The 19,307-nt window shown below is 43.5% G+C and overlaps 1 protein-coding gene across 1 annotated transcript in view; it reads left to right on the top strand.

The window, feature by feature from the left end:
* CLVS1 (clavesin 1) overlaps positions 1–19,307 on the top strand; it is a gene marked incomplete at both ends in the record, with an annotated part of 133,529 nt that overhangs the window by 93,250 nt on the left and 20,972 nt on the right. The window contains one exon of the mRNA XM_082674841.1: positions 16,865–16,975. Within this exon, the coding sequence (XP_082530967.1) occupies positions 16,865–16,975 (111 nt within the window). The remainder of the gene's footprint in view (positions 1–16,864; positions 16,976–19,307) is intronic.

The following is a 19,307-nucleotide window of genomic DNA, read 5'->3' as shown; positions in this document are numbered from 1 at the left end:
GTTTAAAGTGCTTTCATATTTCATCAGAATAATTTTTTCTCTCTCATAAGGTCATAATTTTCATTGGATTATAAGTCTCCTTATGTTCAAGAATAAAACTAATTGATTACACTATGCACAATGAGCTGTATTTGGATTCTCGAGTTATAATGTATTTCATCAAGACTGAATCTCAACTATGATTAAAAAACCCAGCTGTATTGAAATATAATTCACGTACCACAAAATTAACCCCTTTTAAGTGCCCAATTCAGTGAGTTGTAGTTTATTCACAGAGCTGTCCAACCATCACCACTGTTTAATTTGAGAACATTTTCATCACCCTACATAGAAACTCTGTACCTAATGGCACTCACTACTCAGTACCCCTGCCCCCAAACCCCATGTGGCTTCATTTCAATTGGAAAAGTCACCTTAAAGGCTGAGTTGAATGTTTTTGTGATTAGAATAGACAGTGGACTTTTTTGGTGTGGTGGTTTCTCTTATTCATTTGTTCTATACATATTTATTGAATACTGTCTGGGGTGTAAAAGAGGGAAGAGAGTCGACAGTTCTGCGTGTGAGATATGGTTCTTCTCTGAGATAAACTCAGAGTACACAGACTAGCTCTCTTTTCTGTGCTTGACGGATGAAAGATCTGATACAACTCCATTTTGCATGAAGCTAGAGTTTTAAGCTGGTAGAGCACCATCATTTGGTATCTCTGGCCCTATACAGCTGTGAATACATTTTCACAAGTTTATTTAGAGTTAGAACCTGGCTCCAAACAGGAGACCACAGGATATAAGTGAAGAGTTTTGACTTGCTTCCATCTCACACTTTGCCTCGATTCTATTCTATTTCAGTGGGAAACCAACCAGGGTATAGCCCATGAACACCAATCCATCATTTCCTACACTCATCATCCCGACACACACGCCCTCTTCCTGGGGGTCCGTAGTGCCACCTTAACATACTCAAAACATTCTTATGGGCATTAATTTCTGTTGCATGAATTCTTTGATGTAGGAAAGGCTTACCTGACAGTCAATTCCCACAATACCTAGCCACTTCTAGCTCATGATTTTATTGCTTCCTTGTATGTTTGCTAATTGTGTTCCGTGTCTGTCTTATCTTCCTAAAGAGAATGAGGTTGCCTTGAGAATAGAGACCAGTGTGTCCCTGTTCTGCACCACCACTGCGTCCTGATGCTGTTAATACGTGACGAATCATGGAATTGGTTTAGCTGTCAGGTAGAAAGCTGAGGGTTGAGCCACTGTTTCTACTGACTCCCATTTTATAATAGTTAAGTGGAGAGCTGGGCCCCTGACAACTGGTATGGCTATGTCTCTGCATTTGGTGTCCAGCCCAGCACCCTCTTCCACTGGATGTGCCTTGTGTCTGAGCATCTGCTATGTGCCTGGCTCTGGGCCAGGTGTTTGAAAGCAGCATCCCTCCTCTGTGCTCCCCTGTATCCTCATGTCCATCGTTGCATTTACCCCATGGTACAACGCGGGCTGTGTTTTCTGTCTCCCTCCCTGGGCTGTGAGCACCTCATGGGCAGAGTGGAGTTTTACACAGAGCCTGGCGCAAGCAGGCTCTCAAATTAATTTTTGTCACGTGAATAAATAACTTAAAAGGCAGTTGTTAGCAGCTCTCTGACTAGCCAAAAAGACAGCACACACACATCTGAAACAATGAGAGAACAAGACAGTATCACTGAAAGGGTTAATTGCGCACAGCCGACAACGTGTAAACCGAATAAACTTTAGGTACCCATATCGTCTGGTATAGAAGTAAAACATGTTTGAAAAGTATAATCCAACCACTAAAACTCATTTTACAGTACATCAGATTTTTATCTGCATCTTTTAAAGAGCTTTAAAGGAGATGTAACTTACGTTCAACAACAACACTTCACGAAATCACCTTTCTTTGTCTGCCCATCTTCTTGTACTCCTTGCTTCTCTGCAGCCTCTCACCCCGGTCCCCAAGTCTCTCCCCTCACTCGATGGGCACCTACTTTGTAGGCATCTGCCCCTTGGCTTTTTTCTCAGTGCCAGACTCAGCCTCTCTGGCTTCCTTGACTCCCTCTCTTTCACTCATTATCCTAAGTCTGCACTGCAGAAAAGAGCCTGGAACCAACCCACTTAGCAAGAGCATCCTTCCTTCCTAGAAGTGGATGGAGGTGGGAAGAGCGGTAAAGAGGGTTTATATGGGTGAAGGTTATGAATACTCCAGTAGTGATTTCGTCCCTGTTACCAGTGAAATAAGATTAAGAAATGCAGAGAATCTAATAGGGCTGGTAAAGAGTTGTCCTCTCCATTTGGGGACACGTCACTTGATGTTGTGACATAAACAGCAGCAAGTTCCCAGACGTTGTTTATGACACTTAACCTAAACTTGATGGGACGTCTTGCCCCCTCCCCAAATGCAGAATACGAATCGCTCGTCTCAGGAAGGGGTTCTCTGGTCTTCAAAATTCTCTTCGGTCCTTCCTACAGGAGTTTCAGCTCCCTGTTTCAACACAATCTGTGGCCAGGGGTAAACAGAGGTCCTACCTGGACGGATCACACACGTGTCTTCTGTGCTGATGTGTAGAGCTGAATTCACCAGGCTCCTCAAGCTAAGTTGGCCCTGTGAGGGTTCAAGTCCATTGCTTTGAAATTCCACAGTGTGAGTCTCCAACCCAGAGGCAAAAATTCAGTAACGTCATAACACAGCATCCGTGTGTCAGTCAGGGTCCAGCCAGGAAAACAATAAGTATTTTAAACAGAGGTAACTTAATTTAACACAGGGAATTGGGTACACCAATCTGAGAAGACAAACAGGGATGATGGGGCAAACTGGAGATTAGCAGGAACCGGAAGCAGAGACCTACCTGAGGCTGAAAGACAAAGCGTTCCTGGGACCCAGCGGCGGAACCCACACAGACCTGTCCCAAGGGAACAGGAGCCTGGAGGAGAGGCCACCCAAGCTGGAACCATGTGGGGGAAATACCCTGGTTTCTCCCCCATCCCACCCACCTCCGAGTTCCCCGTTGGCTGAATAGGAACCTGGGAGGGTGGCCTGGGTGCAGGGGCAGAAACCCTGCACTCTAGCTCAGGGAGGGGAGGGTGAGTGATGGACCTACCCTGGGGTAAACAGGCCCAGGACACACACAATCCCCCTGAGATATCACTGACAAAGCTGGGGAAAATAAGGATGCAACGGAAAGACAGACTTGGCATGCAGAAGCAGCCAGGTCACCTGGGCATGCCCACACCTACTGCCACGAGAGGGGACATGCAGGGCCTATGCCGGTTGCCGGACATGGCGGATGACACACTCTGATTCAGAGAAGCCTCACAATCGCCCGCAGAGTTTTACCAGCAGCAAACTAGGCCCAGAGAGATGAAGCAACTTGCCCAAGGTTGTACTGCCTGTAGCTTTGGAATCAGAGCTCACTGAAGGTGAGTTTGCATCCACCGTGCTGCCCCTGAAACACAGTGTTGGGTACTCAAAGGTGTCGATGAATAGGGGCCTTTCGGTGACGCCACTGGAGGAACAGAGCTGGTGCTGAGGCAGGGAGAGCTGGCGCTCTTCCACCTTCCCCTGCAGGCTTCCTTCTCGGCCCTACAGTTCTCCTCTGCCACCGACACTCACATCCTCCGCTCCGCCCCCATCAGCACCCTCAGCGCACAGACGCACACAAACCTCGCATCCGAAACAGCTCCAGATCTGCTCCCGGGCAATAATGGGAGGAAAATAACTGATGTGTTACCCTGACAGTGGCGTCCTTATTTTACCAGGAGATCGGCTCTATGGCAGAGGCCTGATTCTTTAATGATGGATCTGCAGCTTGTAGAAGGGGGTGGGGATCTGCTCTCACCCCTGAGGTGACGCCCACATAAGTCACAGCTTGCTGACAAGGCTGACGTTGGAATTTTTTGCTGTTGTTGTAAATTTGAATTCATTTAATCCTAAATTTGGGAGCCCTCAATTATAAACACGGAAGAGAAAAGCCGAAAGATAGACATAGACCAATTATGCACTGGGGTCTGTGGTGTGTGTGTACATGTGTGTGTGTGTAAGGGGAGAGAGAGCAAAATAAGAATTTTTATCCTGAGTTAAGAGTCCATTACAGAGCTAGAGTTAGTGGATAAAATGTTAACTAAAATTAAGTACAAAGGAGGAAACATTATAGTATCCTGAGTAAGATCCCTAGAATCTTTTCCCGCAAGTAGAGGATTCCCATTTCTTAAGTCGAAGTCCACAGAGGGGATGTGGCTAGGAGAGCAAATCTGAATACTGTGTGGATACAAAAAGACACATTCTTCCCCATGGAGCTGATTGAGACACTCCCTGACGATCAGATAATCCCTGAAGATGTTATCCTGCAGATATGTGCGTGTGTATGATAGCATTAAAAGAATTTTCTTGAAGATAATAGGTAATTCTGGAAGCTCTAATCTGAAATGGAATACCTTAATGATGTAATTTTCAATAAATTAGTGGTTTTGCTGGTATAAAATATAAAGTACTTATAAGAATTTGTGTTACTAATAAAAAACTGGAAAGCCATTTTCCCCAAGGTATTTTATAATGATGGAGGTAGAAAATATCTAATTTTATCGGGAATAATCTTCTCTCATTTGGCCCTTAAATTCCTGAAGATCCTCATAGCTGAGTTAAAAGCACAAGCAGTAGAATTTAGAATCTAACACGTCCTGCTGGTGAGCTGTTACTCCCTCTGGGATCGTTTCTATCAGTTTTAAAAGAAATGTCCCTGTAAGCTGCTGTGTCCATGATAAAAATCACTCAAATATTTATAATGGTCAATATTTATTAGAGAACTGATTGAGATTTTTTTTTTTTTTTTTTGGTATGCAGTCCTCTCACTGTCGTGGCCTCTCCCGCTGCGGAGCACAGGCTCCGGACGCGCAGGCTCAGCGGCCATGGCTCACGGGCCCAGCCGCTCCGCGACACGTGGGATCTTCCTGGACCGGGGCATGAACCCGCATCCCCTGCATTGGCAGGCGGACTCTCAACCACTGCGCCACCAGGGAAGCCCAACTGATTGGGATTTTTAAGTTGTACCCTTAAAATAGCACTTAGGCCACTGCAACATATAAATAAGTGTATAAAGTCTACAGAACTGCCAACACTCTTTTGCAGATGCATTTATAAATCATAAATATATGAATGCATGAGATCCAAGATGCTTAAGTCAAACCTTAAAGTTCAAGGCACCATTTGGGTACTCGTGTTGGGATTTAGGGAGAATTTCCTTTGGGTAGTGCAGTAAGTGGTTATAAGACAAACTAGGCCCCATTCCACATGGCAGACACATGAGCTTAAAGAAGAAGTAATGAGGTAATTTTTCAAAGAAAGGGAAAAAAATTCCCCAAGATCAGTTATTTGCCCTCCACGTTCAGGGTGTGTTTTTTGTTTTTTTCATCCAGGAAAGCAGCAACCCTATCTAGGCAGTAAGAAGCAGTATATTCTCTGCCTGAGTGAAAGGAGACTTGGGCTCTGTTCAGGTCCAGCCTGGCTCTTCTCTAGGATCCCAGGTCATAATGACCTGTCAGCCGTCTCCACGGGCTCTGCTACCGTTGGTGCCCTGCTCTCAAGGTGACACCAAATCAGTGCTTAACGTGGTCCTGTTTAAAGGCAAGATTCTGCTCTATCCTAATCTCAGACGAACGTAGGTACCATTTAAACTCTAATGGGTGGCGTGGTTCTTTCCCCAGACCTGAGATCAAGTAATTGGGATGGAAATATAGACGGATGTCTCAGGAGGAGAGGCAGTTCTGTTCTTTGTTCCTGCAAGAAGTTGCAGGGCGTCTCTTTCTAAAGATCACGGGTAAGCTGGGTGAAATATGACTAATACAGATTTTCAAGTGACTAAAGCACAGTTCAAACTTTAAAAAGAGATAAAGTAATATCTTGAAATCACATGTTTGCTCCCTGTAACTATATGACTTTCATAGTAGCTTTCTTTAAAATGGTATCTGACAATATTCAAACTGTCACACTGCCAACTCAAGTCTGACCGATCCAAGTACCTGAAGTACCTTGTTTTCTGACTTACACAGAGAGGTGAGGAAGTCCAATATTTTCCCTCGTGGATTTTCTAGAATATTAGTTTTGGTTAATAGATAACCTCCCCCAAATGGATCTTATGTTGTAAAACGCATAGGAAACAAAAGGTTAAACAAAGTTCAATTGGTTCCTTTGCTACCAGACTTTTTCAAAGGTTTTAATTAAACAGACCAACATGTTCTTTAACTTCCTAAGAGAAGGCCAAGAATGCGGCGTTTCACTTGGAATCCTCTTTTCATACGAAGAGACCCTGCAGAATAATATTTTGCAGTACCTATTTTGGGAAATGCTAGTTTAATGATCCCTTTCTGTGGGGGTGGTGAGGATGCTCCCACCACGGGCTTTTTGCTCCTGTTTCCTTTGCCTGAAATACTAGCCCCAGGCAGCCACATGGCTGGCTTCCCACATCACCTTTACTTGGAGGTGACTTTCTCAGTGAGGCCTTCCCTGATCAACTTTTTAAAATTCAGGTCCCTTTCTCAACATTCGCTAGCCTTCTTCCCTATTTATTTTCCAACGTGGCACCTTCTAGCTTTTTTCCCCCTCTATCTTTTGTTTATTATCTCTCCCTCCCTCCCAAATAGAGGGTAAGTTCCTTGAAGGCAGGACCTTCCTATTGCCACACTCAAGGGACAGCTCTCAGCCGGCATCTATCCAGCCTATTATTCTATTCAACACCATCGAACGCTCCGTCAACTGTGAAAATACTGAGATAGTCTGAAAATGCTCCCTTCACTCAGCCTCCAGGACACTGTCCTCTTTCCTGCCTGACTGGCCACCCTTCAGATATCTGTCCTGGATTCTTCTCACATTTGTGCCTTTAAACGTGGCAAAGCGGAGGGCTCAGTCCTGAGATTTCATCTCTGCTCTAGCTTCACTCACAAAGCACGTGGATGCGAACATCATCTACAGGCTGATAACTCCCAAGTCATTTCGGCAGCCCAGATGTCCCGACCCATCGTGGTAGTGGCCGAGCTCATCAGGGCTGGATAAGCTATGCTGAGTTTGGTTTTGCTAAGAGAATGAACGTTTACTTCTTACCTGCTGTCCTTGGTAGGCAGCTCCACTAAGCACGGATCTCTCCTCCAGCAAGTGGCTCATAGGCTGGGGCTCCTTGCATTCTGGGGCTCCCCCATCTTCTAGGGCATCAGAGTTCTTCATTTCCAGCCATGCGGAAGAGAGAAAAAAAAAGCATGGGAGATTCACATCTATTTTGTTTGCGTATAGAAGTGGTGAATCTTACTTCTACCTACAGTCTTACTTCTGCCTACGTTCCGCTCTCCAGAACTTGGTCGTATGCCTCATCTTGTAACATGGGGGCTGGGAAGTGTAGTTTAGCCAGGTTCCCAGACAGGGGAGAAGACCAGGGTACAGGTGAGCTCCACCAACTCCACTGCTAGGAGGAAGGGGCAGTACCACAAGTGAATTTCATGGCTTTGTCTTAATAGAATCCTCCCTGCTGTTTTGGAGATGGGTTACTCCTAGCTTTTTTTTTTCTTTTTTTTTTTTGTGGTATGCGGGCCTCTCACTGCTGTGGCCTCTCCCGTCGCAGAGCACAGGCTCCGGACGCGCAGGCTCAGCGGCCATGGCTCACGGGCCCAGCCGCTCCGCGGCATGTGGGATCTTCCTGGACCGGGGCACGAACCCGTGTCCCCTGCATCAGCAGGCGGACTCTCAACCACTGCGCCACCAGGGAAGCCCCACTCCTAGCTTTTGATATGGAGAAGTGATGTATATTTAGTAATTGGAAAATAAATTGTGCTCAAATACAAGAAAATTTTCAGCTGACTCAAATCTCGTACAGAATGAGGCCATGTTAAAATGATTCTATCTATGCTATAAAAGTACAATGTTCCCTCATAAGGCAGGGCCAGTATGGAGAAATTCAAGTTGACCTTTAAAACTTCCAGCGTGCTCATTAGGAACACTTGTTCATTCTGTTCTAATAGCAACTGAAACTCTTTAAATGACAGCACTTTCAAACCATGAGGACAGTCCTCTTGTAAATGTCATCTAAAACGCTCGCAGCTAAAGCAAGATTAAGAAATTCTAACTTGGATTTGAGATTTATGCTTTGAAATGTTTATTGTTTTATCTCAATTAGTGAGCATATGCACCCTTAAAACCCTCATGAAGATGGTCGACAATCCAAATTTTGTGACGTATATAGTTTGTATGAACCTACAGTAGGAGATAAGAGCTTCGACTATAAGAACTGACAGGTCTGGATTCAACTTCATTCAGTCTCTTACTTGATGTGTGAACTTGAGCAAGTTTTTAACTAGCCTAAGTAAGATTATGTTTCCTCATCTGTAAAATTGGGATATTATAGACCCTATAACACATGTATTATACCTACATAAGATTGTCATGGGTATGATATGAGATAACATATGTAAAAATTCCTGGTAGATACTAAGTGCCCAATTCTTAACTATTAAATTACCTTTACTGACTTCAATGTTTTCTCTTAAATTGTATCTATTAAGACTTTAACATCTTACTACACTTACTTATTACGAGCGTAGTTACAGACCAAAGATATTTTCGTGGTTAAAACTTTAACATTTGCCAAAAGGTTTGCTTCCAGTGACCTCTGTGTTCCTTTGACCATGCTTCTTTCTCTAAGACACACCATGGTTTTGTGACTGTAAGGCCTAAAGGGTGAGGCACATCGTATCTTCCGGCATTGATTGCCCGTGCAAATCAGTGATTCAACCAATCTGGATTTCTCCACTAATTGGCTTTTAAATAATGAGCAACGATCATCTATTTACCACATAAGGCCCCTGAGGGAAACCTGAAGATGAAGTATTGTGTACTTCATAGTCAACTAGAAGCCCTTTTATAGGTTACTGTGGTTAGAGAAGCAGGAGGGATTTTTCTGGCAAATTAAATTTTCTTTGCTTGAGCTCAGCTCTGCTGACTCAGAGTGACCAGGCTGGATGGATTTGCAGTTTACCCCTTCTCTCCTCCCAACAGCGGTCACCTCCTTGAGGACAGTCACCTCCTTGGTCACCTTGCCTGGCCAGCAATGAGATTGCCAGAGTCCAGGAAGAATGCAGTTCTCCTCTTTGGCGCTCTATTAAGTAGGAAGTAAAAACAAAACAAAACAAAAAACAGTTGGTTTTCCTGCTCTATAGACTTTCCTACCAGGTGTGAGGCAGATATCAGGGTAATCAAGATACTCTTCAAGTTTACAGTCACATTTTCTGTTGTCTCGGCAAAAATTTGGCAGGCACGTACCATGAGATAGATGGTTTTTGATCTCTTTCCCTTCCGTCCTTCCTCCCTCCCTCCCTGCCTCCTTTCCTTCCTTTTAATTTCTTTAAAAATTTTTTTAAATAGAGATTATCTGTAAGCTCATTCTTAGAAAACAGTGGGGCTAAGAAAAATGTAGGGTCTCCTGGTGACAAATAAACGCTTGAAGACTCTCCAACGTAGTCACGTCTATGTATTAATCACCAAATCTTTGGATAGCTCTTTTATAGAAGGCTTTCTTATTTGGCCTCTGCAGCACGTTCAGCTTTCCCTGACCTTCACCTCCGGTTATCTATGCTGTTTATTAGCTCTGCTCTAAGAAACTACCATAAACCACACAGGCTAAACTCTGGTCTGTGTCTTTCTCTCAGACGAAGCATCGCAGTGTCCCTGTCTCTCCCACCGGACAATGAACGGATGGGACACAGAAGTGCACATCCTGTATCCCTGCACCCCTGCATTTCACTCATATGCTGAGCTCAGTAACTGCAGGGTGAACTGTTGACCAGAATGGAATATGAAAAATATCATCAAGGAATCTTGTTTAGGTTGTAGCCAGGGAAGATTCTGAGTTTGATCTGCTCATCTGAACTGGTTTGACAGAAGGCCGGTTTTGCTTACTCTGTTTAGGAGAATTGCCAAAGCATTATAACAGTTCTAGGATCTGCAGATAAAAAAAAATTTCATCCTTTAGCATGCCCTGATCTGAACCTGCATAAAAAGCCCCAGTCCTTCCTACCCTCAAGAGAACACTGGGTTGGTACAGTGTCTCAGAAATCAATGATGCTTTCTAGGAGCACATATTCAAAGAAAGTCCATAGCCCGTAATCAGCTGGAGCTATCTCCCAGCGGCGTCCGAATACGCATGCTCTTCTCTCTCATGCTTGCTACTGACTTGCTACGTAAAGCATCTGGTGTGTCGCTGTTACTGCATGAGCTCTCCATTTCCTTGCCAATAGGTGGATATGTGACTTTCACACTAATGAGTACCACATGGTGTAACAGAAACCCATCATCATGAAATATAGCATTTTTAGAAGGCTCTCTTGCATCAGGGAAGCCCATTTATGCTGCTGAAAATGTTTTTATCTGTCTGCTTTGATGTGGGAAATGGGTGTCATTAGTAGGACATGAACCAAATCCCAACTTCATGCTTGTGTCCTCGTGTTGCCTTCAGACCTACATACATGCAGTTGGGTGAATGAATGGAGGCCTTCAGCCAAGGTCCTGAAAGACACTCAGAGTCACCACGGGGAAGAAGCAGACGGTCTAAAACACAGCTCATGTCCTCATCCTCTCCCTCTTTCCTTCTTTGCCTTTGGTTTTCCGAGGAATCTTAATAGATGGGCAGAGGGCATAGTATCTGTGAATTTGAGTGGTCCTGCTCTGGTTTCCACATAAGTGCAGTAGAAGAAGAGAGGAAGGATGGGAGTTAGAGACAGCCAGACTGAGCAGAGCTCCCCAAGCCTTGCCAGGCAATGTGATTTTGAGGTCAGGTGTGTCTTGAACCCTGTTGGAAGTATGTTTGCCTGCAGGCATTAGAAACTTAGTGAATATCGCTAGTAAGTGCTGTATTATCCAGCAGGAAACTCGGCCAACTGCCACCAGTAACATCTGTAACTGATTGTCAAGGAAAGAGAGAGGAAATAGTTTCGGCTGTACCGTGTTGCTCCTAAATCTTGATCAAACACAAGAAAAGGCAGCTGAGTGACGCTTGAATCGTGCGGTGTGAAAATGAAGTGCAAACGTAGTGCCCATTTAGAAATGAAGGATTTTTCTAATGGACTGCACGAATCACTTAGTGCTGCTCCAGACGCCCAAAGAAAAGAGAGGAGAGCCCCTGAGAGTGTCCTGCAGTGTATCTTGTGCCTTACCGTTTACCTTGGCATTCTTTGTTTAACACTTCACATACGGCAGAAAAGATTAGCCTTGGAAAAGCTTCTACTATACTTAGAAAAATGGCTACTCCTACTGGGGAGTTTTGAAATATTCACAGTAATCATATTCCTTGATTTTATTTTGAGATAATTGTAGACTCACACGCAGTTGTAGGAGAAAATACAGAGCGAGTCTGTACAACCTCTATTCAGCTTCCTCCACTGGTAGCATCTTGCAAAACTACAGAGCACTAGCACGACCAGAATATTGACATCAGTGGAGTCAAGTTACAGAACACCTTCATCACCACAAGGCTCTCTCTTGTTACCCATTTATCAGTCTCGCAGGGCGTTAACAGTTATCCTCTCCCTGGGAATTCCTTCTAGGGAGCTGATCTTGATTCTTTAATTAACCTCAGTCCTAAGTCCAGGTACCTTGCATGGCTCTGAAAGAGTCATGCCACATCCATGATGCTGTGACTCTGGTTCACCCTCTTATTTTCCACAGTAAAGTCCCATCTCCAATACTCATTCCACAGTTACATTTCTGAACAATAGAATGTACAGTAGAACCTCCTCTATCTCCTTCTCTTTCCTAGTTGATTTACCCCACTCAACTGGCTTTCCCAATTTCTTAAAAAAATTTTTTTCCCCACATGTTCAGACCTATTTCTTATCACCCCACCACTCTCTTGGTCACTGGCTCCTCCTTCATTCATTTTTTTTCAAACATCTTTATTGGAGTATAATTGCTTTACAATGGTGCGTTAGTTTCTGCTTTATAACAAAGTGAATCAGCTATACATATACGTATATCCCCATATCTCCACCCTACTTCCTACACTCTCGGGTATCAGATCCTTATTTTAGTAACCCTTGAATGCTCTGATTTTTATCTGGTGTAGGAAAATAAGGCAGATGGGTGAGAATAACCTTCTCTGAATATTCAGAGAGCAAAGAGGGGATCCTAGTTTCAGATTTCCTGGTCAATCATTGAGCCAGTATTCCATTTAGGAGGGATTTAGAGGTGGCACTCTTTGAATGTGGAGTTAGAATATTAGTTAGTTTGGAAGATATGCTTGTAGATTATCTAGTGAGAACATGTATTTGAGTGACTTGGGGTTTAGAGGAAGGATTGATTATAGCGATGTTAGCACTCCAAGCTACCTCTTGTGTCACCACTATTCCAAAGAAAAATATTAGAGAAGCATGACTGTAAATTTAAAAAAAGGACACCAAGGAACACAAATCTGGGCATGAGTAGAGCTCAGGGAGAGAAGGAGGGAGAAGGAGTCAAAGTACCAGAAGGCCGTGGCGATGGCCATTTCTGCCAAGTGCTTCAAAGAATATAATCCAGTGTTTGTCCTGTAGTCGACACTCATAAGTATGTGCTGAATTGAAGAGGTGCAAGGTCTGGGGCTTCCCTGGTGGTGCAGTGGTTGAGAGTCCACCTGCCGATGCAGGGGACACGGGTTCGTGCCCCGGTCTGGGAAGATCCCACATGCCGCGGAGCGGCTGGGCCCGTGAGCCATGGCCGCTGGGCCTGCGCGTCTGGAGCCTGTGCTCCACAACGGGAAAGGCCACAACAGTGAGAGGCCTGCGTACTGAAAAAAAAAAAAAAAAAAAAAAGAGGTGCAAGGTCTGAACTGATTGTTCAGTGAGGAATTAAAGACAGTAAACCAGTCATTACACAAAGGCAATTTTCTGTCTTCCCCTCTCCTCTGTAAACTCTACCTTGTATTATTTGATATTATTCCACGAGTATCAAGCAGGCCGTCAGTTGTCCAATGTAAAAACATGATCCCCTTTAGAAAGCAAAGAAGGAAGAAAAGGAGGGAATACCGGAAATGAAGGGAAGGGAAGAAGGAAAGGAGAGCTTGGGTAATCATTAGTGCTGTTCACCAGCACTTCTGGTCTTTTCTTTACTAGCCACATGGTAGAATTATACTTCCTGACACCCTAGAAGTCAGCCACGTGTTTGGCCTGTAAAATGTGACAGGTGAAGCATGTCACTTCTGGCAGCCAACCTGAAGAGCTAAGGTGCGATTCCCCACGCTGTTTCCCTCCGCTGTGGCTGCCCTGTTCCAGACGGGGAGGCTGCATCCCTGGCCAAGAACAAGTCAAGCCCGGCTCCTGCCAACCCTGCAAGGATATTCTGTGTGAACGAGAAGGAAATCTTTCCAGTTCTAAATGATAAAAAGCTGGGGTTGTGTGTGACTATAACATAACACAGCCTGTCCTGAATCATAGAACATAGTAAGTAACATAGTCTTTCGCAGTAGGATGGTAGGTGTTTTTTCTTTTCTTCTTTCTTATCTTTTTGTATGTTCTAATTTTTCAAATAATTTTTTAAATCAATTTTATACTCTTCTAGAATGGGTATATTTTTTGTAATAAGGAAATAAATTAATTTAAAATAAACTAGGGAAAAGATGATTTTAATGATTTGAATATGTTTATAATTTAAAATTATATCTTTATTGATAAATGCATGAAATACACAGAAATTAATGCCACGTTCTTGAACCTGGGGTATGTTTTTGGAGCAGACTCTGTAGTCACCAAGAACTCTGAAAAACAAAATGTCACACTGTCATGGAATCAAGGTTTACCATCTTGAGACAGGTCTGCTCCAGCCCCTAAGAAATGCACCTTCGTGAGGGTGGTGGACTCCTTTGGGGTCCTGGGAGACATTTGCGTGACAGACAACTTCCCATTTATCTGTGGTTTGCTAATGAGATCAGGCAAAACGACCAAGAATGATGGGCATTGCTTAAAAGAGCCCTCTGTTTTCTAATTTTCCCTTCCCTCATCCTTCCCTTTGCACAATACACACACACACACACACACACACACACTAATTAATAATGCCGTCAGGCTCATTCGAGGATAACCATACCATTTGCACACTGCCCTTATTACACAGGAGAGCCTTGTTACATGTGTTTATCTGCACATATTCGTCTGCCGACCTGAATGAGATCAATAAGATCCCATGCCTTCAAGATGGCAGACTCCAAGCCAGGGCCAACCCACAGACAACTGATGGGTCTCAGCCCTGTTTTCTTTCAATCTCTTCTGACACAAATCGAAGACAGTGCTGCTGTCTTTGAGGACTGAGATTCCACAGACAAAAATTAGGAGTCTCTAGATATTTCGTAAAGGTTAATGTTTTCTTTGAGACTTTACCTAGTGCCTTTGCAGTAGTATTTACAGAGTTTTCTTCCACTTGACCAACCTAGAAATATATTATATAATAGACTCTCAATAGAAATAAAAACCCTCTTACTGGTCCTATTGAAAAATGTTCATTGCAGCTCTATTTACAATAGTCAGGAGATGAAAGCAACCTAAGTGTCCATCATCGGATGAATGGATAAAGAAGATGTGGCACATATATACGATGGAATATTACTCAGCCATAAAATAAACGAAATTGAGCTATTTGTAGTGAGGTGGATAGACCTAGAGTCTGTCATACAGAGTGAAGTAAGTCAGAAAGAGAAAGACAAATACTGTATGCTAACACATATATATGGAATTTAAGAAAAAAAATGTCATGAAGAACCTAGGGGTAAGATGGGAATAAAGACACAGACCTACTAGAGAATGGACTTGAGGATATGGGGAGGGGGAAGGGTAAGCTGTGACAAAACGAGAGAGAGGCATGGACATATATATACAGTACCAAACGTAAGGTAGATAGCTAGTGGGAAGCAGCCGCATAGCACAGGGAGATCAGCTCGGTGCTCTGTGACCGCCTGGAGGGGTGGGATAGGGAGGGTGGGAGGGAGGGAGACGCAAGAGGGAAGAGATATGGGAAGATATGTATATGTATAACTGATTCACATTGCTATAAAGCAGAAACCAACACACCATTGTAAAGCAATTATACTCCAATAAAGATGTAAAAAAAAAAAAAAAGAAAAGAAAAGGATAGTAAAGCCCTGGTTTACAGATAAACTCTTTGCTCTTTTTCTCCTTCTACAGCTCCAGAACCCATGTTTAGCATGTAAGACAATGAATTATAGTTATTTTTAGTTCTGGATAACAAGTTCAAAAGGCCCTAAAAGACTGAGGTTATTGCTTAGTGCTCACTGCAAAGGAAAACCTTCTGGGAAAGGTCTTGCTTTTTAAGAAACCAAAGAATTTTTAGATCCCAAACTGTACCTGAAAGAGAAAAGAAAACCTTATTAAGAACTTCTACTTTTCTAAATTTACATTTGGAATAGTGAGAGATTATGACAAATGTGCAAATTGGTATAAATGGTCTCTCCAACCTTACTTGGTGGTTTAATTTTTTTAAAAATAGAATAAACAAAAGAAAAAATACATACCCCTCAGAACAAAGACCTTTTACTGAAATTGTCTAGTTTACCCTTCAAAATATTTAATTCCTTTGTACTCTGTAAGATGTCTAGATAGAGGCAAAATTATTGTTAAACTTTTTAAAGGTTGACCTTTAAGCACAGGTCCATGTACTTACATTGGAAACTAGGTCTCAATGTAGAAGGTGCCCATGGAGCCTATAGACTCAAAGGGTTCTGAAAAAAGTTAATAACCCTCATTCTTTGTGACTAAAAAAGACCCAGGCAGGGCATTTCATACACCGCAAGGAGCAGCTAGTGGCCTGAACTGTTAGCTCAGATAACGAGGCTCCTTCTGCTTTCATCCCATCTTGCTAACATTCTACAAAGATGTTTGTTGCAATGAAATTGACTGCCAGCGCACTTGGCAATTCGAATTGCATTAGATGTTCCTTCTTTTTTAATGCCATTAACCACACGAATGCAATCTTTGGAAGCTCTATATCAGGAACTCAGGACCTGGTGCTGTGGGACTAGTTCAGGTTTTATGGTCAAGGTCCCTTGTTCTGTGGATCTAATTAGCATGCAGAGCAGCTTCTCGGCTTCTAAAGTGTAAGCTTATGCCCTGAGCTGGATTCTAAAATTGAATGCGTTTTTTTAAATGCTCTTATTTCCTGATATTTACAAAATGTGTTCATCTGCAGAAAAGGAGGACCTCAATTAGGGGAATCAACTAGCCCATCAATGAGCAAATGTCTGTCCCTGGGACCTACTGTGTGGATCCCAGGTTGAAGTAAGGAGTCAGTTCTGAAATCTGTGAAAAGGAGCCACAGATGTTGGATGCTGTCAGACTTTGGAGGATTTCAGAGAGCCCCATCTCTGAAGAGCCTTTGAAATCCTTTTCCAACCCCTCCCTACACAGCTTCAATCACCCAGAAAGTTGAGTTATTGTCATGATCACCCAGTGGAGAGGGCTGGAGCCGGAGAGCAGAGAATGAGGGTAAAGGGTAAAGACAGCCACCTTGTAGCGCTCATGGGAACTGAAGCCTTGGTGCCCTGACACTACGAAGAATCCCAGCTCCTTCACTATCTGGGCTGCAAACGCTCTGGTGTCATGTCGGAGGTCATATAATTGTGACTTGGAAAAGACAGGCCTGATGTAGGATTTCTCAGTTGTGGAGCCTTGGGGGAAGAGGGAGGCAAGGGGAACAGAGAAGACCTTAACAGCTGGGAAGTAAGCGTGTTTCCTGTCTCTCCCTCCGCTAGCTGGTGCTTCAGTCTGAGAGAAGAAGCAGGCTGCTCCCCTCTAACCTGTGATGTGCGCTCATTGGTGTGCGTTTCTTTCTTTCCACCCAGGACAGCTTTCCTGCCCGCTTCGGAGGAGTCCATTTTGTCAACCAGCCCTGGTACATTCATGCCCTGTATACGCTCATCAAGCCATTCCTTAAAGACAAGACCAGGAAACGGGTAATGAAAACAAAAACCCAAAGGGGGGATTCAGAAGCACAGTTACGAAGCCTGTTCTCTCCCTCTCTCTCTCTCCCTCTCTCTGTATTTTTCATTGTTTTTTTCCCCTGCTTTTCTGTAGTCCCTGAGCATTTGAGCTCAGCTGGAGTTTGCAAATGGCCTGGATTTAATCAGTAATTGAGTAACTGAGTTATTTTACAGTCCGGGTGACAAACCAAAGGAAACATGGAAGGCATGCAAATACCAGATGCCCCTTTTACTGTAAATGCTTGTGGGAAATATGGAGTCAAGCAGCTTCCTGTTCGTGGAATATTTTAAGAGCTAGCATTTTGTCCTGTGAATATATTATTGCAAGAAGAATACTGATGATTCGTATTTTTCCCCATGGCTCTTGGGTCATAGCTGCCAGCTCCGTCACCTTTGAGATTGGGAAAGCATTCTTCTTTGGAAATAATAGAGCTCGTAGGAAGAAGGCTTTTAAAATCTTGACTGCATCAGCTGATGACATTTGGGAAGCCAGCCTCTTCCACCAGAGCTGGGTATTTTTTCATGGCATTCTGATTAGCTGAGAAACCGAACATTTTTTAACCACTCGGAATCTCAGTTTCTTCATTTGTAAAATGGAAAAACTAACACCCACATCACAGAGTGGTTGGAGTAATTTAATGAGACAGACAGCATAAAGCCATTCATGTAGCAGAGACTCTATGACACCAATTTCTCTTTCCCATTTAGCTCTCTTTTCTTGTAAGCTTTCCGATTTCAGCTATCACCTGGCTCAGGGACATCACCTCTTAAAGGAACCAGGGTCAGTCTTACAGTGCCTTACATAGGCCTCTATGCCCCAGGGACCCCGTGCTGGGGAAGAGCTCTGAGTATTCGGGGGGGAATGACGATGTGAGGGACACCCTCCCATACACACTCTGCAGGTTTCCTAACTCCTAGACCTCAGATGCTTCCAGATCCTTAGGAAACACGGCAGTAGGGTATGGGATACGGGGTAATTCCGCTGTCCCCAAATGAGTGTGGAACTGGGAACTAGAATTCACCAGCCCCAAGAGGCAGAGGCATTCTGGAACATTCTGCAATCTGTCTGGGGTTCACGACAGTGATAAGGGCAGAGAAGTGCCCTAGACTGTTCCCAGTGTGGCTTCATGCTTTCCACTGGCTTTATTTTCTACTTAAGAAGGATCCAGTGGGAATTCCTCCCACAAAGCAATCGACATTTGTGCTATGCCATTGAAGGGGGTTTCTGAAGCTCTGGGTGCAGAACAGAATCTGACAGGTGGGGATTCCACCTCCTACCTGCTGAATTCCTCCACCCCACAGGACCCCCGGAGAGAGGGCCAGTTTCAACAGCGCTCCTTTTCCTCTAAGAACTGGAAGTGTTGCATGGGTGGGTACCAGGGCCAGTATTTTGCTCCAGCTTTTCCATGCTTCAAATACTACAATTCCTCCAGTGAGACATTTTGCAAAAGCCAGAATATGTGAATTTCTTCCAAAAAATTCTTGTTAAAATTCAGTCATAGCCAACAATCCAGTGTCAGAAAATGTACATTGTTTTCTGAAGTGCTACAGTATTCTTGTGAAGAATTTTAACACTTAGCTTCTTGTCCCCTTCCTCTTTAAATGATGTCATTACATCACAAGTTAAAATCAGTACAACAGAACAAAGTAGCAAGTATTTATTATGTACTTATACAGTACATTATAATAAACAGGCACACCACGGAGATAGCGCGGGTTCGGTTCCAGACCACCGCAAAAAGGCGAGTATTGTGATAAAGTATTCTATTAAGTGTGCAGTAGCATTATGTCTAAAAAAATGTTCATACCTTACCTCTTGCACCATTGGTGGGAATGTAAATTGATACAGCCACTATGGAGAACAGTATGGAGGTTCCTTAAAGAACTACAAATAGAACTACCATATGACCCAGCGATCCCACCACTGGGCATATACCCTGAGAAAACCATAATTCAAAAAGAGTCATGTACCAAAATGTTCACTGCAGCTCTATATACAATAGCCTGGAGATGGAAACAACCTAAGTGTCCATCATTGGATGAATGGATAAAGAAGATGTGGCATATATATACAATGGAATATTACTCAGCCATAAAAAGAAACGAAATTGAGTTATTTGTAGTGAGGTGGATGGACCTAGAGACTGTCATTCAGAGTGAAGTAAGTCAGAAAGAGAAAAACAAATACCATATGCTAACACATATATATGGAATCTAAAAAAAAAAAAAAAGGTTCTGAAGGACCTAGGGGCAGGACAGGAATAAAGACGCAGACATAGAGAATGGACTTGAGGACACAGGGAGG

Source organism: Grampus griseus, assembly GCF_964374135.1.
Source record: "Grampus griseus genome assembly, chromosome: 17".
Lineage (NCBI taxonomy): Eukaryota > Metazoa > Chordata > Mammalia > Artiodactyla > Delphinidae > Grampus > Grampus griseus.
Note: the sequence above shows the minus strand (reverse complement) of the source record. Positions and strands in the feature narration are given on the sequence as shown.